The 24,700-nt window shown below is 58.2% G+C and overlaps 1 protein-coding gene across 1 annotated transcript; it reads left to right on the top strand.

Annotated features, from left to right (window-relative positions):
* The first annotated feature begins 1,952 nt into the window (after nucleotides 1-1,952).
* Nucleotides 1,953-24,421, top strand: GTPBP1 (GTP-binding protein 1). Its single transcript, XM_037238267.1, has 16 exons — nucleotides 1,953-1,994; nucleotides 2,210-2,441; nucleotides 5,030-5,141; nucleotides 5,828-5,937; nucleotides 6,456-6,526; nucleotides 9,218-9,381; nucleotides 10,109-10,249; nucleotides 12,084-12,244; nucleotides 14,890-15,005; nucleotides 15,961-16,105; nucleotides 18,437-18,619; nucleotides 19,392-19,527; nucleotides 19,764-19,897; nucleotides 21,017-21,163; nucleotides 21,749-21,782; nucleotides 24,396-24,421. The coding sequence occupies exons 2-16, from the start codon at nucleotides 2,301-2,303 to the stop codon at nucleotides 24,419-24,421; spliced, it is 1,821 nt and encodes a 606-aa protein (XP_037094162.1). The 5' UTR covers nucleotides 1,953-1,994; nucleotides 2,210-2,300.
* Nucleotides 24,422-24,700: the final 279 nt, after the last annotated feature.

Genomic DNA, 24,700 nt, shown 5'->3' with positions numbered 1-24,700 from the left:
GCCATGTATGTGGCAGAGAATTCACATCCATGGATCAGATGGTCTGGGTCAACTGTGGTCTGAGAGTGGGAGGGGCTGGTCCAGAATCTGTACTGCACAACTATCATTAGGAAGCTGATGACTTGGTAACACAATAAGCACGCAATAGGCAGTGATACATACCTAATCCTTTTATGAGATGTAACATTCAAAGATAAAATAAATATCTAAAATTTGTATGCTTAGGCTATCATGATACCATAATTCTCCCAATGTGTTTTTAACCACTTAAGGCAGAGGCAATCTGTAAAAATCCATCACCTGCACTGACCACCTTTGCACTATCCATGCATGGACATAGTGCTCACATGTGTGGAACTCTGACCAGGCCAAATTGCACTGAATTTTCAAAACTATTTTGTGTAAAAAATGTTTATGCACATTTTGCCTGAAATCACTTAAGAAACATAACTACCAAAACATTGCCCTTATGCCATTTGTGCCCAACTTTCACACACTCATTTTGACCATATTCTTCAAATTTAATTCTCCTAGACTCCAAATGAACACTGTGTATGTTGTTCAGTGCATTTGCAAGGAATTCACATAGATGAGACAGCAGGAATAGCCTTATTCCTAAGACAAAAACCAGAAGGATGGATGCTTGTATGTCCTGATATTTTGGCAACATGCCTTTATCAAAATAACAGCAAAAGTGAATATTCACTTCTGCAGTCAAAATAATAGCAGAAAAAGAACACTCACTTTCCCTATTGTTTCAATAGAGGCATGTTGCCGAAACATCAACACATTCTCCATTCTCCTAGTTTGTCTCTGAGGAACACAGCTATTACTACTGTCTTATCTAAGGCACAACTTGGATGTGACAAGAGGACACCAATGGAAGTGCAGAAAACCTCAAGCTAGGACTCCCGTCCGTCGTAACTCTTTCAGCACGCGGGTTGTCAACAATTGGAACGCTCTTCCGTACCCAGTTGTCGTCAACCTCAGTTGACCAGTTTAAGTCTAGGCTTGATATGCACTGAGCTGAAAATATGTATGACGTCCCCCACTAAGTCTATCCATAATTTGAGACTGTTCGGTTGCTCGACTGGGAGTCTGACAAGACCGGGACCTACAGACCTAGTGGCCTTTTATAACTCCCGATCACCATGAGGCCAAGGCTTATCTATGCCAATGAACACTTGCAAGCTAGGACAGCATGGTACCGGCCACATACCACAACAGGTATGATGGTTAGAAAATAATTTATAACCTCGAAAAACTATACCTGTTTCTGTGAAATTATTTGATAGCTCTGCTCCTGTTGTTGCAACAAACGTGCCCGCTGCTGCTCTTGCCATGCCCGCAGCTGGCCCACTCCAACGCTGAGCCGTCTGAGAGGAGAGCCACTGTAGCTGCTGTCCAGGTTATTGCTGGTATCAGCCTCTGCCGACAAATCCCCCATTGGCGAAGCTATTTCATAGGTGATTGGGTAATTCGGATCTCAATTTTCCATGCAGGACCCACACTCCGAAATCAATGCGCGATTCTTATGAAGGGAAAACTTGATAGTTCTTTAGAAAAAAGCCGCCAGGTGCAGCGGAAGGTATTTCTAGGAACGTCCCAGAGCTCATTAAGTGAGCCAAACAGCTCAACTTTCCTGAAAAGTTGGGAAAGCCAAACGGTAGTTCGAATCCCGGGCAGCCTCGGATTTCCGTAAATTTATTTTCTGCCGCAGTCAACTCGATTTAGCGCGCAAGTCGCAAATATCAAGAAATATCAGTAATCTCTTGCTATCGGTAAATATTAAAGTAGACGTTAAAAGACAGAAATTTGCAGTGCAACTATCAAATATAACTAAAAAAGAGCCTAAAAATTATAAAAGTGATAACCATGCATCCATATGCCCCAAGTGTTAAGCACTTAAATACATTTGTGGTGCGGCACATTTGGGACCATTGCTTGTTATGGGATCGCTCATGCAACAACGTAACAGCTGGTGGGAGGGTGATGTAAGTAACACGTAAAGGCCGTCACAGATACCGAGGCGCGTATTGCACCATATGGCGGTGAAGCTTTTTGGACTTTATGATAAGCTGGCTCCCCCCCATCTTCTGCTACAAAAGCGCGCCGTGCCACAGTTCGTTGCCGTCTTCACCGGGCTTTGTTACGCGCCGCGATTGGAAGCTGCAGCGCTAGTTTAGTTATTGTGACTGTTATGTTCCAGACCAAAGGAAACTTCGCGCGAAAATTACTGTGCGCGATACGTGCAAATTTACCTGTGCGACAACCAAACACCTGAAGTTTTTGAAACTGGAATGGCAGAGCCAAGAGTAATAGAAAGTGTCCAGGGAACAAGCTCAGCAATAATGCACCCTGAAGCAAGCAACTCACTGGAGGAAGGCCTCACATCAGAGGAACAAATGGAGGAAGAGAAGTTTGCTATTCTCAGCAACAAGGTGAGATTCAGCACATGTCACCACCTGTCCTGCTTCCTTAACGTGAATTGTACAGCCCAAGCTCGGATTGTTAAAGTCGGGACTGCTGCAGTAGTAATTCTGTCACAGCTGGCCTGGAAGTGACTGGCAAAAATGTTAATGGTACAATCAAACAATCACAAACTGAACAACATTTTTACTTAAAGTGAAATTGTGTTTAGAGCAGTCTTCCATATATGAGATCAAACCAATAGTCATAAGCAAGCTTATTTAATTTATCTGATGCTTATATTGATGTCTTCACATGCTCAATATTTCCTTTTAACATGAATTGCTTCCATTAGTTGCATCAATCTTTATTAGTGCCAGGGGTGGAGCTTATGGTTGCTGGCTGGCTTTGGCCCCACTGACTCAGACAAAAAAGTTGGACTAGGTTTAGCTATTTCCCTGCTCAGCATTCCAAACTATGTTGGAAGACTATCCCCAAGGAACACTTATTGAGCTTTGTAGGGCAATGCAAACACCATTCTCAGGTGAGGTTCTAGTTCTTGCTCCTTTTTTAGCATCACCCCAGACTAGATGTCAGTTCTTGCTAGATCTTAGCTTAATCCTAGATCTCAGATGTTTCTGGGTTCTTATAAGATCTCTGCAGGTTTTAGGCTGGATCTTGGTTCTTGCCAGATACTGGTTCTTGCTAAGTTTCAGTGTAACATGAGCATGGGTCCTAGTTTCTACTGGGTCTTTTGGCTGGATATGAGACTGGATCTGGCTCCACCTGGTTCCCTTGGCCCACTGTGAGTGTGGTTCCTGGGTTTTTCCTAGCTCTGGAACCACCTGGAAATAAATTTCAGGAACCAGGTACATGTTTAGACTGATATGGATCTCAGTATCATCTGGGTAACCACCCATATTCTGTGCATACTTTATGACAGCCATGGCTGAGTTAAGGCAGGTTCTAGTTAAGGTGCAAATATTGTTTGCTCACATTGACAACTGCATACTTTATCTGTCATTCCAGATAGTGGAAAGGACATCCACCAAAATTGTATTTGTGGATACCTGCTGTTAGTATGTAGAACATAAACAGGTTGAATCAGTATGGCTTCACATTGGGATCAGTCTGGGATCTGAGACACTAGTCATAGGAAGAGAAGCTTTGAAGTTGGCAATTCTGTACTACATGTGCATTGGGGTGGGGCATCTGTGTGGGGGGGGGGGGGGGGCATGGTCAGAGGCCTTGAAACTGACAATTTTGTAGTACAGGTACTTTGGGAGTGGGGTATGTGTGTGGGGAGGGGGGGGGGGCATGGTCACAGTTATCACCAGCTTAAAAGTGCCAGAAGTGTAAGCTAGGAACATCTATGAAAGACTAAAAAGGCTTGAGTGACAATGTGTATAGAGTCAGCTCATCAGTTCTGAGCAGTCAAATACTGCAACAGTCTGTAGATATGGCACCAGCAACAACAGTCAACCAATTCCTTGTTTGATGCTCACTTAGTCAATCTGTTAGATTATGTCAAAAACAGAGCCTCAAGGCCTGATTGGCATGCTCAGACTTAAAGTACCAGGTACTGAAAGAAGGATGAGGCTTTACTACTGTTCTGTTGAGCAGGCATGCTGTGAGATGAGACTTTACTACTGTTCTGTTGAGCAGGCATGCTGTGAGTTGGTCAGTGTTCTCATCACATCAGCATGCCACTGTGCCACCCATCATGGTGCCCAGGCTGAGGTCACCATAATTCAAAAGAGGTTGCTAGCTTCAAGGCATGGACTGGTTCTGCATCCTTGTCAGCTGATATATGAGATGCCCTTGAAAGATTATGTGGCAGTACTTATCCCACATGCTGCACTGGGGATTGATATCCTCTGACTCATCAAACTGGACCATGACCCAGACAGCCTGTTTGTTGTTGTGCTGTGTGCCTGTCATGATGTGATGATTTGGTGAAGTCTGGTGCTGACCTGTGGGGTCTGGTGTGTGGTCTGATGCTGACCTGTGAGGTATGGTCTGGGGTCTGATGCTGACCTGTAAGGTCTGGTCTGAGGTCTGATGCTGACCTGTAAGGTCTGGCCTGTGGTCAGTGCTGATCTGAAATGTCTGGTCTAAGGTATGATGCTGATCAGTGAGATTTAGTCTGAGATCTGATGCTGACCTGTAAGGTCTGTTCTAAGGTCTAATGCTGATCTGAAATGTCTGAGGTCTGATGCTGGCCTGTGAGGTGTGGTCTGAGGCCTGATGCTGATCTGTGAGATTGATAAAGGTCTGATGCTGACCTGTGAGGTGTGGTCTGAGGTCTGATGCTGACCTGTGAGGTGTGGTCTGAGGTCTGATGCTGACCTGTAAGGTCTGGTCTGAGGTCTGGTCCTGATCTGAAATATCTGGTCTGAGGTCTGATGCTGGCCTGTGAGATGTGGTCTGAGGTCTGATACTGACCTGTGAGGTGTGGTCTGAGGTCTGATGCTGACCTGTGAGGTGTGGTCTGAGGTCTGATGCTGACCTGTGAGATGTGGTCTGAGGTCTGATGCTGACCTGTGAGGTGTGGTCTGAGGTCTGATGCTGACCTGTGAGGTGTGGTCTGAGGTCTGAGCGACTCTCTGGTCTGCCACAGACGATACTGGTCAGCCCCAGCACGGACCAGTTCGACCTGCTGCGCTCTCGGCTGGCGACACGCACCGAGGAGGGGCAGGGCGAGACAATCTATGAGGTCGGAGTGGCAGAAGGTGGGACAATACTTCATGACTCGCGCATGGGCTGACACTGAGGCAGTGGTTAAAATGGGACTGGCTGAATCTGGCCTTGTCCTGTGCATTGTGCCAGCTGACCAATGGCCCCTTGTTAAGGTAGCTCGTACTTAGCGTTTGGAAATGCCATGGCGATTTGGATGCACTGAATCCTTATCTTGTAATTGCACGTTCTTTGGAGGTCACGTAGTCATCGTCATGTCATGTAGTTTCCTCACCATGCATTTCTGAGCTTGCAGCAAAGTCTGTTATTCATACTGTGGACGTGGGGCGGCTTGCTTCCAGTGCGGGGGCTAGTGCTTAGTTCCGTATGTTTAACTGCCCCCGCTGTGCAGTGTACATGCAGCATCGTATAGAACTGGCTGGCTGTGACTGTGGCCACTATTGTGTGGCTGAATGCTCTGGTGTGAGGTGGGGACCTGGTTATTGTGGTATGCCCACCAGTCATTGCCCAGTCCAGCACTACATTTGCCAGTGAGGAGGGGGCATCATTGTCCTCTCGCCACGCGTGCAGTTGTGGCGCTGCCGCCGACAGTAGCCATATCGCTGTGTCGTTTCCTGTGATGAATGTACTGAGTATCGCGTGTCCGCTTACACGGAAGTTTACCCGGCGGCTCCACCTGTGGGCGGATGCGGTAACGACTGCTTATGATCGCTGTCGACAGGTGGCGGCGAGGCTGGCCTGAGCCAGGACGAGTACGACGCCTCCGTGGCCACACTGCAGAGCCTTGCCACCACCCTGGACGCCGACTGCGTGTTGTTACGAGAGAAAAAGGTGATGTATGGGCTTCCGCATGACTACAGCCGGCTGCTGTACTCCGCCATCGCGTCGTTCACAAATACCAATCACAAACACCGTGCATCGCTCTACACGAACTGGGAACAAGCCAGCTAGCCTTCCAGGCCGTAGCCGGTGCATGATGCTGACATGCTCCCAGCTGTGTGGCGTGTCCGGCCCCTCCCCTTGTCACGCCGTTTAGTCCGCCTCTCCACGCCGGTCGCTGCTGTCGGCACCGCGTGACACCACGCTCCCATAGCGTCTGGAAGCCCACAGAAAGACAGGTAACAGCAGGAGCTGTTGCCAGTAACCGCAGATGACGGCAGTAACAGCAAATAACGGCGAGCTATTGGCTGACGCGCCTGCCTGGCGGTCGTGGCGGCCCGCGGCGGTGGGATCGAGGCAGGGCTGACGGGACGTACTCAGGACAGGCGTGGCCCGGACTGACCTGGTCACCTCCCCCTTTCCCTCGCCCAGCGGGTGCTGCCCGTGCTGACCCAGGCCCGCGCCGGCAGGTGGAGGGCGGCATCACCGGCCAGTACCTGGTGCGGAAGCGGGCCGACGAGCAGGACTTCATGGAAGTCAGGTGAGGCGTCTGCCACGCGCCGCCTCCCGTCGGCGCACTTGGAGACGGGACGGCCAGCCGGGACACGGGACGGGACCACCAGCCATTGAAGCACGCCGAGACCGGCATGCTTCAATGGCGCAATGGATGACGCTGTATTATTCTGGTTTCCTGCCGCCGCTTGTCTCGGGTTTATTTACCATTACAAACTGCTGGGCTTACGTAGGGATGATCCACCGGTAATTATCCGATGGCGCCCTTGTACAATGCAGGTAAAAACACCGGACGAGCCGACGGGCTAATGTGGAACTGAAATACGGAATTCCTTGGTGCGAGATTGTGAAAACCCGGAATGCATCAGTTGTGGCAGCTTTTATTTTTGGTAAAGCTTTAACGAATACCGACCACGTGTAACCGCACGTTTTCTGTCATTGAGCTATGATAATTGATGTGCAGTCGGTAATTTCTGGTATTGGATGTCTGTCGGTCAGTGGTTCCGGCACATGTGCATTCAAAGTAACCCCGATAAAGTATGATTAAAGCTTCTCGTTTCGGCATTTGTGGTCGGTGGCGACTTTCCCGTCGCAGATTTCTATGCTTCGGACCGGACTTCTTTTCAGCAGGTAATAATGAGAAACAAATATTTTGAATATGATGCTTCATTATGATGGTGCTCAATCTTCACAATGTATGTGAGCGTTTTGGTTTCTTCCGCTGCGCGCACTTTTTCTATTACAAACAGCGTAGCAGTCGCTCATGCTGAAGCTGTATCCCTCAATTTATTATACCTGAGCACGTGCGCTGGCGCGTCTCGAACCCGCAGGCGGTACACCATCCGGACCTTTGGTCAGCACGTGGAAACCACCTGAGTGGTGGAACAATAACATAAACACTTGGTGACAAATCGTACATTGTACGCCGGCGTGGTATCACTGAACAAAGCGACTCCGGAGGGGCCGCGTCGTTACGTTGGATGTCCGCCGCCAACAGCAGCCCTGCCTGCCCGGAGCCGGCTCCCCCGTGTCACACCAGCCGGTGGCGGTGACGAGGGCCTGACCGGTGTAGCAGGCGGCCGGGTACCCCACTCCTCTGACCCCCTGCCCACTTGTCGCGCGGCCGGACCCGCCGGCGGCGCTCCGACGTGGGCGCGGCGCCCGGCCCAGCGCTCGTGCTGTGGACTGAGGGATTACCGGGGAGCCCCGGCCACTTTGTTGTCCGGGAGGCCGTGTCTGAGGAGGCGTCACGGAGATCAGTGGTGAAGCCTCTTGAGCACAGTTTGTAAGCGGGTGAAAGGCTCTCTGAACGCGTCCTGGCGGCTCTAAGCAGTGTTGGGTGTGTACGCTTCGCTTCATCGTCCCAGGCTTCGCAGAACATAGCCACGTTCTGGTTCGTGTTAAGTCGTCGCCGCGCGCTATTTCTGGCTGGTTGTAGCATGCCAGAGTCTGCAGCTTGCTGGATCAGGTTGTAAAGTGCTGTGTTCCCAGGTTTAACAGTCCCCAGACTGTAGCGCTCGGGACTGTAGTGTTACGCACACAGTGTTTGGCATTGATGGATGGTGGGACGCTGCCCTTCTGACGTGTTGCGATCCGAGCTCTCACCTTCAGAAGGATATCTTTCTATGCATCGATATCCCGATGTCTCCCAATCCGCCATAATCCCCTGTGGATCACGTATCGTTTGCGCGTCACCCAGCCTAATGCGTGCTCCTCCGCCGGCAATGAACGTGGTCGGTATCCCGTGCCGCATAGTGCGTTCCCCACCGGAGGGCCGTCCGTCGGTGTCAGCTCACGTCCGCCGACTGGTGACGGGCGCCCTCCCGCTCGCCTGCCGTCCTCCCCGCTCACCCGCCGCTCTCCCCGCTCACCGGTCGCCCTCCCGCTCACCGGCCGCCCTCCCGCTCACCGTGTCGCCCTCCCGCTCACCGGCCGCCCTCTCGCTCACCGGCTGCCCTCTCGCTCACCGGTCGCCCTCCCGCTCACCGGCCGCCCTCTCGCTTACCGGTCGCCCTCTCGCTCACCGGTCGCCCTCCCGCTCACCGGCCGCCCTCTCGTTCACCGGCCGCCCTCTCGCTCACCGGCCCGCGCTCTCGCTCACCGGTCGCCCTCCCGCTGAACCGGCCGCCCTCCCGCTCACCGGCCGCCCCTCCCGCTCACCGGTCGCCCTCCCGCTCACCGGTCGCCCTCCTCCGCTCACCGGTCGCCCTCCCGCTCACCGGCCGCCCTCTCGCTCACCGGCCGCCCTCCCGCTCACCGGCCGCCCTCCCGCTCACCGGTCGCCCTCTCGCTCACCGGTCGCCCTCTCGCTCACCGGCCGCCCTCTCGCTCACCGGCCGTCCTCTCGCTCACCGGCCGTCCTCTCGCCTCACCGGCCGCCCTCTCGCTCACCGGTCGCCCTCCCGCCCACCGGTCGCCCTCTCGCTCACCGGTCGCCCTCTCGCTCACCGGTCGCCCTCTCGCTCACCGGTCGCCCTCTCGCTCACCGGTCGCCCTCCCCGCTCACCGGTCGCCCTTCCCGCTCACCTGCAGCTCTCCCAGCTCACCTGCCGTCTTCCCGTTTCAGCGCCCCCCTCCCCCCGTTTATCTGTTGCCCTCCCCGCTTACCTGCCGACTTGCCCGCTCACCTGCCACCTCCCCCCCCCCCCCGCTTGCCTGCTGACCTCCCCGCTCATTGGCCGCCCACCCCGCTCACCGGCCGCCCTCCCCGTGCCGCCAGGGTGGCCGTGGTGGGTAACGTGGACGCGGGCAAGTCGACACTGCTGGGCGTGCTGACGCACGGGGAGCTGGACAACGGCCGGGGGTTCGCGCGGCAGAAGCTGTTCCGCCACAAACACGAGATGGAGTCGGGCCGCACGTCCAGCGTGGGCAACGACATCCTGGGTGAGCGGCGGGCGCCGGTCGGCCGTCGGCAGCCGGGCCCGGTGTCGCCGGCGCTGGGCGGCGGCGAGGCCGCGTGTGACGGGGCTGTGGGGGACGGTCGGCGAGGCCGTGACTCAGCTGACAGTCAATCCCGGTGACAAACGACAACCGGTGCAGGGTCCGCCCTGCAGGGTCCGTTGTCTGGGGTCAGTACTGTGACATGAGAGGTGTGGCCAGTATTGGTTTTCCCCCAGCTTATTGGCGCTCGCAATCAAGCTTATTGACACTCGCAATCGTAGGAAAGCACCGAGACAGACGTGCCAAAGGAAATGATGCGTGACAAGTATTTCCACTGGTATATTTGTTGTCGTCCTGGGCTATGATGGCTAGCGCCTACATGTCGAAGGAAAAATAACGATCGTAGTCGTATCTTTGTGCCACGACTTGGATTATGCCGATTGCCTTTATCTGACCCCTGTGCGGAATGACGTGTTTTTAACCGTCGCTGTAACGGTCGTTTCGTCTAAAGCCTGCAGCGCCTTGACCTATGCTGGGCGTGTTGTACCGCGATTTGTCCCACCGCCGCTGGCCGTACCATCTCCCGACCCGGGACCCGCCGTGCCGGCCGGGGGCCGCGCTCCTCCGGGCCGTGTCGCCGCGGGCGCCGGCTCCCTCCCGCCGTCCGTGGCTGCTCTCCGTCCCGGCGCGTCGGCGGCGCTCGCGCTGACGGCGCGGCCTGGGCCGGCAGGGTTCGACAGCCAGGGCCAGGTGGTGAACCGGCCCGAGCACGGCTCGCTCGACTGGGTGCGCATCTGCCAGAAGGCCTCCAAGGTCATCACGTTCATCGACCTGGCCGGACACGAGAAGTACCTGAAGACGACGGTGTTCGGTGAGTGCGAGCACTGGTGGACCGAGTGGCGGGAGGACTCTGGGACCTAGGTGGGTCCATCTCCCTCCCACTCTTCCTACCCTCGCCTGGTTGTTTGACTATTTGGATCAGAGCTCTTTCGACCAGAAATGATTATTTCAGGGCTATGCCCTAGCCTCTTGTTTTTCCCCTCCTCTACCCCTCTGTTTGTTTCTGCTTTTCTCTCCTTCACTCTCTCCCTCTGCTGCACGGCCTCGCGCGGTTGATGCGCCCAGAAATGCCTTCACCCCCTCCTTTTCTTCCTCCTCCTCTTTTCTCCTCTCTCTTTCGCTACTCCCCCTCTCCGTCTCTCCTTTAGTACCTCCCTTACGTTCCCCTCCCTCTCTCCCTCCCCCCTTCTCTCGAGCGCTTTCATTGATGCCGAGGTTAATTCTGCCAAACAGTGCACAAACACCCACTTTGACATGCAATCCCATCGCAGGCTACGGCGTGTGGGAGGCGCAAAGGACTGGACGATGACTGAGATCGGACCGTGCGCCGCAAAACGATACCGAAATCGGAATTCATCCTAAATTCTACTTTTTATAGGCACACATGGTAGACGTATTTTGACCGCAGCTGCTCTGTCATGAACGACGGGAGAACGCTACATGTCCGACAGCTTTCAGTCCCATGAGTATCATGAAGCTCTGCGAACTTCGTTTATCTCAGAGCCGTCTGCGCTATCTTGACCGAAGTGGATTCCCTTTACACAAGGGAGCAGAATGAGGGCCATCTGCTCGCCGACCGATGACGACTGGATGCCAGTTGAGATTTGATATCGAGTGGAAAGCGATAGCGCTCTAGCGAAGTTGCATCAAGCCACTTCGAGGAGGCCCTGGAGGAGACTCAGCGACGTGAAGTTTGAGAGAAGTTCTGGGGCGCATCCGCCGCTGCGTTTGCGATCAAAGCCTCGACCGGAAATTTCGGAGCCAACCATGTCTGAATTCGCGCTGAAGCTGCCTTTGTTAATGGCGTTGTATGATTTTTTCTGGCTGTTTTTCGAGAGCAAAATGCCAAGCGACGTGTTTCCTCACTCCCGCTTCCACCTATATCCGGCGTCGTATGATTTTTCTCGCTGTTTTTCGACGACAAAGTGCCAAGCGACGTGTTTCCTCACTGTCGCTTCCACCCGTATCCCTCTCTGTCTCTCATTCTCCCCTGCACTCTTGCTCCCCATCGCTCCTGCTCCCCGACACTGTCACTCCCCACCGCCCACACTCTCCCACTATCCACTCCCTCCACTCGTTCTCCCTCCATCCCTTCCTCCCGCGTTGTCGATCGTAACCCTCACCCTCCCTCGCCCGAAGCGCAGCTGGGCGCCCGAGGAGGAAGCTCGAGCGATGGATTCCGCGGGTCCCTGATGTGGGGTTCCGCGTTCTCTTTGCGGTCGCTGTGGAATAATTTTCAAACGTGACGTCTCTGCTCACGAGCGCGGCAGCACTGGGGCGACTCGTTGGCGCTGAACGGCAGCGGTGCTGCGCCGAACCGCGCTCGGCGAACGCTCCGGCCTCGGACGCCCCCCACGGCCGCAGCGTCCGAGCACAGCGGACCTGACCCGACCCCGCTTGTGTCCGCTCGCAGAGCGTACCTGACCCCATCCCACCTGTCTCTGCTCGCAGGGGATACCTGACCCGACCCCACCTGTCTCTGCTCGCAGGGAATACCTGACCCCTCGTAGAGCGTACCTGACCCAACCCCGTCTGTCTCTGCTCGCAGAGCGTACCTAACCCGACCCCACCTGTCTCTGCTCGCAGAACGTACCTGATCCCTCGCAGAGCGTACCTGACCCGGCCCCACCCGTCTCTGCTCGCAGGCATGACCGGCCACGCGCCCGACTTCGGCATGCTGATGGTGGGCGGCAACATGGGCATCGTCGGCATGACCAAGGAGCACCTGGGCCTGGCGCTGGCCCTCAGTGTGCCCGTGTTCGTCGTCATCACCAAGACAGACATGGCGCCCGAGCAGGTGTTACAGGTGAGAGACGGCACTGTTGCCAGGGCGCGGGGTCAGGCAACCGTCGATGTTTTGGGGCTGTGTTTAATTATAATCGTATTAGTTTTTTTATTATTTTAATTTTTTATATTATATGTTAATTTGTATTTTATTTATTATGCTATTAATTATAATTATTTAATTAAGTCATAATAGTTTATGGCTAATGCCTTGGTTGTCAGGGCTACCGTCGATGTTTGTGTTTTCTGGTGAGGGCCACGACCAAGCAATAGGCGTGCTGTACTGCGCATGCAGTCCGGCGCCAGTTGTCTCACTGCTGATCTTCGGCCCTCGGATGAAAACGTGATGCTGCCGCCCCCTGCAGGTGTCGAGCCCACACGCGTTCTTCATTTCCCCGGCGAAAAAATGCACAGGCTATACTTGGGCGCGAAACGAACGTTCTACAGTTGAGGATATTAAAGTGACGATCAGATTTAGTGAAATAAGCACACTATAACTACTGGTATATTTTTAAGTAGAAGAGGCTGCTCTGAACCTCATAATTTTCTGTGTAGTAAATGTGCTTCGCAACTATTTGTTTAGTAAATATGCTTTTCAATACCTCATTGTTTGGATTATGTCATACCTTGCACAACACTTATTGAGAGCCAATTGACGGCCATTGTATGTGAAAATCGTGCCCACAAACGCAAGATGTGACCGGCTCCACAATTCTATTTTGGTTGGGCTAGATCGTCGCATGGTTAGTGGAACGCCAGCATTTAAATGGCGTTATTATTGCGCCATGGATGTTTGGGTGATCTTGAAATAGCCTCCCCGGAAAAGTCAGCACATCTTCACGGGCGTGTAGCTCAGAAACTAGAAGGGTTTAGCCCGTAAGAAGGGCAGGGTTGTGAACCGCACCAAATGACCTTCTGCCACCAAAGAGCTGATCTTCAGGGTGGCTATTCCAGTTGAAAACCCCGTACAAATGTAAAACACTCCCCCTTAAAGCATGTTATTCAGGCTTTTCTCCCGCCCTCGGTCAGTGCTTTTTTTAAGCGTGGATGGTTAAGGGTAGCAATGGAAACTCAAATAACTTGTTATACCAAACAGGTAATTGACAAAACTACAACGCTCCTGTTTGGGCTAACGTAGTACTCCGCAAGACGACGCATGGCATGTTTATCTCCTATAGCCAAAATGTCTTCGGCGTTTGGACGACAGCATTCGCCCAAAGCCGCAGATTTATTGTGCGGGTAAGCTGCATACAAAATGGAGCTTCCAAACTTATCTTCGCGTACAGCGTCGGGAGGACCCCCACATCATCTAGGATTTGCATTACGAGTGGGCTGATTGTGCTTTATCCCGTAGGAACCCGCGGCATAACGTTGACACTGCACGCCCGCCGTATCTTGCACTGCCTTCCCATCCCGACTCCACGCGGCCCCGGACCGGGGGACGGTTGTAATGGCAGTGTCAGCCGTCCCCGGCGGGGCGCTGCTCGGCAGGCCGGCCGCCGTGTCGCGGCCGGTCTCGTCTCGCGCCTCTCCGTCCGGTCCGCGCCTCGCTCCGGCTCTAGGTCGCGCGCGGCCGCCTGCGCGCGCGGCAGCTGTCGGTTGGCGGCGATCCCGTGCGGTGGCTCTCCCGTCAGGATCTTGCAACGCGCGAGCTGCTGTGGGCGGCGATGGAGGCTGCCCAGGCGGAGCGCAGCGCGTGAAACGGGGCGGACGCCGGCGTAGAGGCGAACCCCCGTCGCTCGTGTCCCGGGGCAAGCGTGTGACCTAAGTTCTGCCGGGGCGCCCTCTGCAGTCTGTGATGGCCTGCGCGGCTGCAGTTCTCTTGGCTGCTCTAGGTGCGGTCTGTGAGCTGCCTGTCGTATCAGACGGTGCGGTGAAGGCGTTGGAGGTTCGCTTCCCGCCACGAACGCACGGTCAGGCCGCGCTGGAGCGCCGGGGAGCCGGACGCTCGGCCGTCTCACTCCGAGCGGAGGAGCCTGGCGCCGGTCACAGTCTGGCCCGGGGCTGATGTGCTAAGCTGGCGGCCGTGTCGGCAGCTGACGGTGGCCAGCAGCTGCCGACGGCCGGTGGCAGGTCGGGCCCCGCTGGTCACTGGTCTGGCCCGGGGCTGGTGTGCCCAGCTGGCGGCCGTGTCGGCAGCTGACGGTGGCCAGCAGCTGCCGACGGCCGGTGGCAGGTCGGCAGACCGCCACCGCCATGTTATAGAGCTGACCCGTGTATTTGCGCAGTGTTGGAAGGGCCACTGCTGGCTTCTAAAACGTGAAAAGATGCATGCGAAGGGAGTTGAAACACCCTTCAAACGCATCTAAATCGTGGACCAAGCATGGCCATACCCTGTACAACTCTGACAATGCAGGGCATCACCACGAGGCGATTAAATCATATCGTCTGCTTGCATTCCTCATAAGGCGGCATCAGTTGACGGCAGCCTTCACAAAACCCCTCATAAATTGGGTTCATCCGAGGTTCAGTGTGATTTTCTGGCGGCGGAAGAGTGGCGGTTGCGCTCTCGGTTCTCGGAAGAATGGCGGTTGAGTGGAAGAGTGGCGGTTGGTTGTCTCCGTGCGCTCTCGGCGGACCGACGAGCCCCCCCCCCCCCCTCCCCTTCCTCCTTTCCCGCCCGCCATCACGGCCCGGCGGCGCTGACCGGTGACGCCGCTGCTGCAGGACACGCTGAAGCTGCTGGTCAAGATCCTGAAGTCGCCCGGCGTGCGCAAGGTGCCCGTTATTGTGCGCACCGCCGACGACGTCGTCATGTCGGCCACTAACTTCGTCTCGGAGCGGTGAGCGGCGGGGTGGGCGCCGCGCGGGGCGCGGGGTCGACGGCGGGTGTCCGCTCGCTGTCGCGGGGCGCGCGCTGGGCCCGACCGTGTCCGCGGGGCGCGCTGGGCCCGGCCGTGTCTGCGGGGCGCGCGCTGGGCCCGGCCGTGTCTGTGGGGCTGCTGGCCACCGGGCGGCCTGCGCTCCGCTGGCGCAAGCGGTCGCTGCCGAGTGAGCGACAAGCACAGCGCCTGTGACACGCCACTTGTATTGGTTGTGTTTACCGGTGGGCGGGACTCGGTCAGCTCCTCCATCGACTCCATGCCGATGATGGCCGCAGCGCTGGTTGCTGCTCGGCGAGTGCGACTCGTCCCGCGTGCGTCGTCTCCCAGTCCTGGGCGGATGGCGTCACCGGACCCCCCTGGCTACTATCTGACGAACACGACTGGTGTGATGTGACTCCCTGGGGTGTGATCTGACCCTGACTGGCGTGATCTGACTCCCCGGGATGTAGTCTGACCCTGACTGGTGTGATCTGACTCCCTGGGGTGTGATCTGACCCTGACTGGCGCGATCTGACTCCCCGGGATGTACTCTGACCCTGACTGGTGTGATCTGACTCCCTGGGGTGTGATCTGACCCTGACTGGCGCGATCTGACCCCCTGGTTGGCGTGACCTCTGGTGGCCGCTCCCAGATGGTGACTGACTGTCTGCCGCGTCATGCCCGTCGGGATGCAACGCCAGTCAGTGAGTTTATTGCAGGCGAGACACTTGCGTGATGACATTCGTAATCTTCACGCATTGTTCCTACTGTCATGCGGTATGTAAAAAAGTTTCGTGCCACACGTCCATAACACGTCCTCGGGGGCGGATTACACCGCACAGGATCATTGACACCCTCCTCGGGGCAGCCCCCCCCCCCCCTTCCCACCACCACCACACCACCATTGCTGACCTGCGCCTCTCCCGGGGGGCAGGTTATGTCCCATTTTCCAGGTGTCAAACGTCACCGGCCTGAACCTGGAGCTGCTGAAGATGTTCATGAACCTGCTGACAACGCGGCCGGCCGGCTGCACGTCCGACCCGGCCGAGTTCCAGATCGACGACACGTACTCGGTGCCGGTACGACACGCGCGTTGCCGCGCTGCGCGCGCCGTTGCTTAACGCCACGCGCGGTCACCCAGCGGCGGGCGACCACCGCGGCCGTGTCCGCGCTGCGACGGTCTGTGTCGTGCTTGCGGGTAGGCCGGGAGCAGGTGCGCCTCCGCGCAGGTGGTATTGAGTACGGCAGCATGCTTTTGCGTTGGTGAGTCTTGCTGTGCGTGCGTGCGTGCGTGCGTGTGCGTGTGCGTGTGCGGTGCGTGCGTGCGTGCGTGCGTGCGTGCGTACGTGCGTGTGTGCGTGCGTGTGTGTGTGTGTGTGTGTGTGTGTGTGTGTGTGTGTGTGTGTGTGTGTGTGTGTGTGTGTGTGTGCTGTGTGCCTGCGTGCGTGCGTGTGCGCGTGCGTGCGTGCGTGTGCGTGTGCGTGTATGTTCGTGCCCGGTGGCGTTTTTGGCCTCGGAGCCGGCTGCGGGACCGGGATGGGGGAGGGGCGGTCGCTGAACGCGTGCTGATATCACGGTATTAGGCGGTCACGCACGGGACATCGCCGGTGAGCTGCTGACGGAAACCGCAGGAAAGATTGAATGGAAAGGTGGCTAGGGAAGAAGAGTCAAGCGGGATAAAAGACGCAGGGATAAAAGGCGAAGCGGACAAAGCCGACAGGGGTGAAAGCCGAATCGGATGAAGTCAAAAGGCATCAAAGTCGGCAGGCATAACGGATTGAAAAACAGATAAGACGGTAGTATTAGCCCTATTCCTCGGAAAACCAGGAGAATGGAGGTGTAGTTAGACTGATATCTCGGCAACATGCCTTTTCGAAACGATGGCGGAAGTGAATTGTTTCACTTATACTATATGTTCCGAAATTCTATATTTTCCGATATTATACCATAACTATATCTCTATTTTCCTGTTTTTTCCGAGGAACAAGGCTAATACTATCTCCATGAGACTAATGTTCTTCCCTAATGCATTGAACAACTTACGGATTGGAAAACACTAAACTAGCTGGAACCGTAACAACATTGGAACCATGAACCAGACCCTGGTGTTCATAAAATAATGGGCGAAGACCAGGCAAGCGTGGTGTGGTGCTTGAGGAAAGATATTGCGAATCACCAGCTGAGTTCTGGTGTTTGTGAAGGAACCAGTGAGGCCCAGGGACCCGTGTTTTTATTTGTAAAAGAACTAGTCAGGACCAGGAACCAGATCGCTGTGTTTGCGAAACAACCAATAGCATCACGTAAACGGAGGAGGGGTGTGTTGCCGGAAGCCGGAACCAAGCACACAAGCCGGAACCAAGGGCTCAAGATTTTGTTTTCAAAAGGGGATGTGGGAGACAGGAACCAACCGTCAGCCAGGCACATGTCTCTAGTACTGGGACCAACGAAAACACCGAATTCACGGTCTGGTAACGAATATGCATGGTTCAGATAGTCCGGTAATTTTATTGGCGACATGAGATGCATGTTTGATGCGTGGTATCAAGTCAATGCGATGAGATAGCCATACTGGGCAAGTGTCACCCTGACTTGTCTGCTTTTACGCCGCTGTAATGTTGTCTTCTACACACCTTCGTGCGATCCTGCCGCACATCGTGCAGTTGATGGTGATCCCGCGGCTCAGTCAGCGGAACCTGAGACACAAGCTATGTACAGCGGCAGTACGCCCCAGCTCCGCACGTCCTGCCCAGGCGCCGTCACCGGCCCGTGCAAGCAACGCGCCGCCCTGAGCGGTGCGTGTCCGGACCGTGACCCTCAGGAGCGGTGCGTGTCCGGACCGTGACCCCACGGACCTGAGCGGTGCGTGTCCGGACCGTGACCCCGCCGACCTGAGCGGTGCGTGTCCGGACCGTGACCCTCAGTAGCGGTGCGTGTCCGGACCGTGACCCCGCCGACCTGAGCGGTGCGTGTCCGGACCGTGACCCTCAGGAGCGGTGCGTGTCCGGACCGTGACCCCGCCGCCCTGAGCGGTGCGTGTCCGGACCGTGACCCTCAGAAGCGGTGCGTGTCCGGACCGTGACCCCAGCCGCCCTGAGCGGTGCGTGTCCGGACCGTGACCCTCAGTAGCGGTGCGTGTCCGGACCGTGACCCCGCCGCCCTGAGCGGTGCGTGTCCGGACCGTGACCCTCAGGAGCGGTGCGTGTCCGGACCGTGACCCCAGCCGCCCTGAGCGGTGCGTGTCCGGACCGTGACCATCAGGAGCGTTGCGTGTCTGGACCGTGACCCTCCCCCAGCCCCTCGTGCCCGGCTGTGACGCGGCCCCCTCCGCCGCCAGGAGCGGTGCGTGTCCGGACCGTGACCCTCCCCCAGCCCCTCGTGCCCGGCTGTGACGCGGCTCCCCCCGTCGGTAGGGCGTCGGCACGGTCGTCTCCGGCACCACGTTACGCGGCACCATCCGGCTGAACGATACGCTACTGCTGGGGCCCGACCCGGTCGGCAACTTCGCGCCCATTGCCGTACGCTCCATACACAGGAAGCGGCTGCCGGTGTCGGAGGTGCGCGGCGGCCAGACGGCCAGCTTCGCCCTCAAGCGGGTATGTCTGAGGCGGCGGCGCCCAAGCACGGAAGTCCTGCCTGGCGAGCTCAGCTGGCGGGTGGCAGAGCGCTGGGATCGTGGTCAGAAGACACCGGTGCCAGTCCCGGGATGTGACGCGCACGTGGCTGAGAGTCGAGCACTGTCCAGCCAGTCTCAGGACCTGGATAACACCTGGTGACGGCCGGATAATTCATTATCGGATACGTTGCATCGGATAGTGAGTTATCGTTGCGCACATACTGCCGCACAGGACGACGACGACATCCCGAACAATGACTCTTTTTGGTTGATTTAGCTTTGGGTGATTTACCTTGCTGACCCGTGACCCTGACCCGGCCTGCCCGTGACCTTGCCCCAGCCTGACCGTGACCCTGACCCGGTCCGACCCGTGACCCTGACCCGGTCTGACCCGTGATCCTGACCCGGTCCGACCCATGACCGCATTCTGGTCCGGCCCTTGACGCTAACCCGGTCTGACCGGTGACCGCGTTCCAGTTCGACCCGTGGCCCTGCCCCGTGACCCTGACCCAGCCTGACCCGTGACCCTGACCCAGCCTGACCCGTGATCCTGACTCAGCCTGACCCGTGACCCTGACCCAGCCTGACCCGTGACCCTGACCCAGCCTGCCCCCTGGCCCTGTCCTGGGGCGTGCCGTGACGCTGCCCCGTGTGTGCCGTCGCCAGGTGAAGACCCGTGCCCCTGACCCAGCCTGACCCGTGACCCTGCCCGGGGACGTGCCATGACACCGCCCCGTGTGTACCGTCGCCAGGTGAAGCGCTCCCAGATCCGCAAGGGCATGGTGATGGTGTCGGCCGACCTGAAGCCGCAGGCCTGCTGGGAGTTCGAGGGCGAGATCCTCGTGCTGCACCACCCCACCACCATCTCGGCCCGCTACCAGGCCATGGGTGAGTGGAGAGGCGGGCTGACCTCACGGCCGCCGGGGCAGCCTGGTGCTGGAGCGGCTGTGAGGACTACAGGCATGGAACACGAGCGCCCGTGTGCACGGAATCATCAGGGCGGGCTGTGGACGGCGCAGTATGACTTTTAAGAAGTGTCTGGTGGATGCAAATGGATGCCGGAGTGAGGTGGGACGCATCACGCGCGCCTGTCGGGCCGGGCCTGACGGTCGGCCCTCCGGCAGTGCACGTGGGCAGCGTGCGGCAGACGGCCTCCATCGTGCGCATGTCGCAGGACAACCTGCGCACCGGCGACAAGGCCAACGTCCACTTCCGCTTCATCAAGCACCCGGAGTACCTGAAGCCGGGCCAGCGCATGGTGAGTGGCGTCCGGCGGGCGCGTTGTGAACGGGCCAGCTGGCCCAGCGGCTGCGCTCCCCAGACCAGCGGCTCCCCCGCCCAGCCTGCGGGGACGCTGGCCTGACGTGCCGTGCGGGAGCGCGGCACCCTCGGTGGTCTGTGTTTGCTGTGCCGCTGGGCCGGTAGTAGTGTCCTGTGGGGTGGGGCAATGGGCGTTATCTGGGCTGGAAAGCGGGACGTTTGCTGGCGTCGCGTGCGCCGCCGCCCTGGTGCGTACGCCTGGCGTCGATGCCGGACACGCTGTTCGGGTCAGTACCGCTGCGGCCACACGGGCGGGGCTGGGCCGCCCTCCCGGCGGCAGCGGCCGTGACCTCCGGCTGCCGACGTGGCCGCCGCGACTGCGCCAGGGCGCCAGGAGCCTCCCGTGACGTCATCACCACCGCGGCCGAGGCACACAGGCTCCGCGCACCGCTCAGTGTGCGGGGCTCATCGGCCGCTGTCAGATTATTACGAGCGGCTGCGACGTTCCGCCTCGATGTTCGCCGCGCCTTGAGGGCGGAAATGAGCACCGCTTCGAAGCCGCGCCGCGCGCCGCTCTGTGATGACCGCGGAACTCGGAGGACGCGCCGGTGTTGGTCCGAGGTGTCCGCCGGCGGCGGCGGCGGGGCGGTGCCGGACATAGCACCGTGTCGGCCGCTTCGGTGCCCCGCCTGAGGACTTCCCCGTGGGCGAGTGATGAGTGCGGATATGGTTCGGTCTGTCCGCTTCGTTTCTGTTCGATGTGCTGTCTGTCTCCTCGCCCACTCGTCGCACTGTCTTGTTCTGTCGCTCCTCTCCCCAAATCTGGCCTCGCTGTCTTGTTTCTTGCTCTCCTGTTCTCTCGTCGCGCGGGCGCTATATGAACGCGCGGTCGAAGCGTCTGAAAGCTCCAAAAGCGCCGAACGAACTCCTGCCCATTTACTCCGCTCCATTTCCCCCCCCCCCCCTCGCTCATTGCCTTCTTGTTGTCTCGCTTGCGCGGTCTCGGTGTGCCTGCGAGCACCGCGTTTGTCTTGATACCGTAATCTCCCATGCCTGTCTCTCCTAGTCTGGCGCCACAACACGACCGAGGCGGGTCTGACCCGGCCCTGCGTGACAGGTGTTCCGTGAGGGTCGGACAAAGGCCGTGGGCAACGTCACCAAGATGATCCCCAAGGCGCCGCCCGGCCAGCAGCAGAAGCAGAAGTCACAGAAGGCACAACAGCATCACCACCATCAGCAGCAGCAGCAACAGCAGCAGCAGAAGGTTAGTCGGTTTTGACGCCGCGCACGAGCGCCGGCGCGCACGCTCGCGTTTTCGACTGTGTTTGGTGGCAGGCCCCGGGCGTCTGCCGGTCCACGGCTGACCGCGTGACTTTGAGCTGTTCTCCAGAAAAAACCGCCACGCTGTGATCTTCCGCGTCTGACCCGTGTCGGGACGCCACTTATCCGTGTCAGACCCGTGTCGGGACGTCACTTATTCGTGTCAGACCCGCGTCGGGACGCCACTTATCCGTGTCAGACCCGCGTCGGGACGTCACTTATCCGTGTCAGACCCGCGTCGGGACGTCACTTATCCGTGTCAGACCCGCGTCGGGACGCCACTTATCCGTGTCAGACCCGCGTCGGGACGTCACTTATCCGTGTCAGACCCGCGTCGGGACGTCACTTATCCGTGTCAGACCCGCGTCGGGACGCCACTTATCCGTGTCAGACCCGCGTCGGGACGCCACTTATCCGTGTCAGACCCGCGTCGGGACGCCACTTATCCGTGTCAGACCCGCGTCGGGACGTCACTTATCCGTGTCAGACCCGCGTCGGGACGCCACTTATCCGCGTCTGACCCCGGCAGACGGAGCTGGCGGCGGCATCTGCGGCTGCGGCGTCAGCGGCGGTGCCAGTGGACGGAGAGCCGCCGGCCGCCGCCAACGGCGTGGCAGTCGGCGGCGGCGGCGGCGGCGGCGGCGGCCGACGGCGAGGCGGGCGGCGGCAGGCCACCAGGTGAGGCGCCGCCAGCGGCCGCTGCTCGCTGCACACCAGCCGCCAGAGATGTGTGTCGAAGGCGGCAGTGTTCAGGAGAACAGAACGGATCAACAGTAGGGATCAACAGTGCACCGACAAACATCAGGGACAACCGCAACACGTTTAGACAGGCACGAGGATGTAAAAAGTAACACCTCAAGAAGAGGTAAAGGCGGATAAAGAAGTCCATGACTGATCGGGGTGGGCGCGCGACGGGAGCGCTGCGTGAGTCGGAAGTGGTAAGGAGGGGGCGGGGGCAGACGGCCTCCGGGCCGGTGCCGGGGTGGGCGCGTGACAGGAGCGCTGCGTGAGTCGGAAGTGGTAGGGAGGGGAGGGGGCAGACGGTCTCCGGCCGGTGCCGCGGTGGGCGCGCGACGGGAGCGCTGCGGGAGTCGCAGGTGGTAGGGAGGGGAGGGGGGCAGACGGTCTCCGGGCCGGTGCCGCGGTGGGCGCGTGACAGGAGCGCTGCGGGAGTCGGAAGTGGTAAAGAGAGGAGGGGGCAGACGGCCTCCGGGCCGGTGCCGGGGTGGGCGCGTGACAGGAGCGCTGCGGGAGTCGCAGGTGGTAGGGAGGGGAGGGGGGCAGACAGCCTCCGGGCCGGTGCCGTGATGGGCGCGTGACAGGAGCGCTGCGTGAGTCGGAAGTGGTAAGGAGAGGAGGGGGCAGACGGTCTCCGGGCCGGTGCCGTGATGGGCGCGTGACAGGAGCGCTGCGTGAGTCGGAAGTGGTAAGGAGAGGAGGGGGCAGACGGCCTCCGGGCCGGTGCCGTGATGGGCGCGTGACAGGAGCGCTGCGAGAGTCGGAGGTGGTAGGGAGGGGAGGGGGCAGACGGTCTCCGGGCCGGTGCCGTGATGGGCGCGTGACAGGAGCGCTGCGTGAGTCGGAAGTGGTAAGGAGAGGAGGGGGCAGACGGCCTCCGGGCCGGTGCCGTGATGGGCGCGTGACAGGAGCGCTGCGAGAGTCGGAGGTGGTAGGGAGGGGAGGGGGCAGACGGCCTCCGGGCCGGTGCCGTGATGGGCGCGTGACAGGAGCGCTGCGAGAGTCGGAGGTGGTAGGGAGGGGAGGGGGGGGGGAGGAGAAGGGGGAACGCTGACGGCCTCCGGGGCGGTGCCGGTGCGGGGTGCTGTGTCAGACTCCGCGGTATGCGGCGGCGGAGCGACAGCCAGCCGCCAGCAGCCGCTGGAGGATGGCGATGGCGGACCTGGATACCTGGTGTCCCCCGGAGGATGGCTCGTGTCCGCGAAAAGTTTTGAACGGATTTTTTTGTTTGGAATGGTCGAGGGTGGAACAGATTGATTCATGGTAGAGGTATTAGTATCGCGTATTGAACAATTTTTCGAAATGTCGTCCCCGTCTAATGTACAAGCGTCGACACGATGTGATGGTGTCAGAAATAAGACGCCAGACGGGGACGACAGTCGGGACAAAACAGTCTGTCTAAAGGACTGGCCGAAACTGACTGATCATCTCCTGTTGAGCGCTGGTAACACGCTTTTGTTCTCAGCTTGTTGGAACAGACGCGTTCCGATGAGTCTTCGGTCCATATCAAGAACACCCGGAGAATCCGTCATGAGAGCATGCGGCGTTCTCAGCTGGGAAGTTGTCCATTCTCCTTGAAGTAGTCTGAACAATCAACATATCGAATTTTGGGTGTCGGGCTCAGTTGGTGGTACAGGCAGAATCCCGCGTAACTCTTCGAAATGAGGTTGCACCGAATATCAGACCCGTGGCACTGGACTGTTTCATTGCCTTCTTCCGCAACTTTGGGGTAAAAATGCATTTTCAGCTTAACTTTTAAAACTGACGTCGAAACGTTGAAATGACGATTGAAACGACTGAAACGCTGGGGGGTGTTGGTTATAACGTTGCAACGAGTGTTTTCCAGCCAGACGTCTCGGTGCCGTGAGGCCGAGCGCTGGCAAAAATAGTGCCGAAGTAATGATGGCGGCTCAGAGCTCTGTGAGGGTCAATTACCAGGCCGCTTTGCGTTTTTTTCAAGCTCGTGAACGGATCATTGGTCTCATAAGACCCCAAGCGCCTGTGGCTGTTCTGGCTGCGAGGCCTGCAGCTGGTGCAGCGGCGATTCTGGCGCGGCTTGCTCGGTGGGACGCCTGCTGTCTGTGACCGGCAGGCGCGAGGAGACCCGTTTGCTTGTGGTCTGGCCTGTTAGTCGTGTGTCGCCCGCTGTGTCAGTCGCGTGTCGCCCGCTGTGTCTGTCGTGTGTCACCCGCTGTGTCAGTTGTGCGTCACCTGCTGTGTCAGTCGTGTGTCACCCGCTGTGTTAGTTGTGTGTCACCTGCTGTGTCAGTCGTGTGTCGCCTGCTGTGCCAGTGGTGTGTTGCCCGCTGTGCCTGTCATGTGTCACCCGCTGTGTCATTCGTGTGTCGTCCGCTGTGTCAGTCGTGTGTCGCCTACTGTGTTGCCCGCTATGTCAGTGCTGTGTCAGCGGTATGACCGGTGCCGTCTGTGCCCGGCAGGTGCAGTGCCGGCCAGACGGCGTTAGAGGCTGCTGACAGCTGAGCCCGCTGCCCATGCCGCAGGCCCGAGGCGAGCCGCCCGCCGCCCCGCGCCCGGGACGCCCCCGGCGACGAACGGCGCGCTCTGCGGCGGCGCCGCGTCACACTCGGTCGCACCCTGGCTGTCCATTCTAGATGTTGGTGGCGCGTGGATCAGGAGTATTTTGTCTGTATTTTTCTGCCCTGTGCGCTAGGTTAAGCGTTAAATCTTTTCCGTAGTGGGATGCCTATGTTTGATGGTTTTATCTGGTGACAAGGTCGGGTTT

The sequence above is a fragment of the Pollicipes pollicipes genome, unplaced genomic scaffold (genome assembly GCF_011947565.3).
Source record: "Pollicipes pollicipes isolate AB1234 unplaced genomic scaffold, Ppol_2.1 Scaffold_7262;HRSCAF=8765_pilon_pilon_pilon, whole genome shotgun sequence".
Lineage (NCBI taxonomy): Eukaryota > Metazoa > Arthropoda > Thecostraca > Pollicipedomorpha > Pollicipedidae > Pollicipes > Pollicipes pollicipes.
The sequence above is the reverse complement of the archived record's forward strand: the minus strand, read 5'-3'. Positions and strand labels throughout refer to the sequence as shown.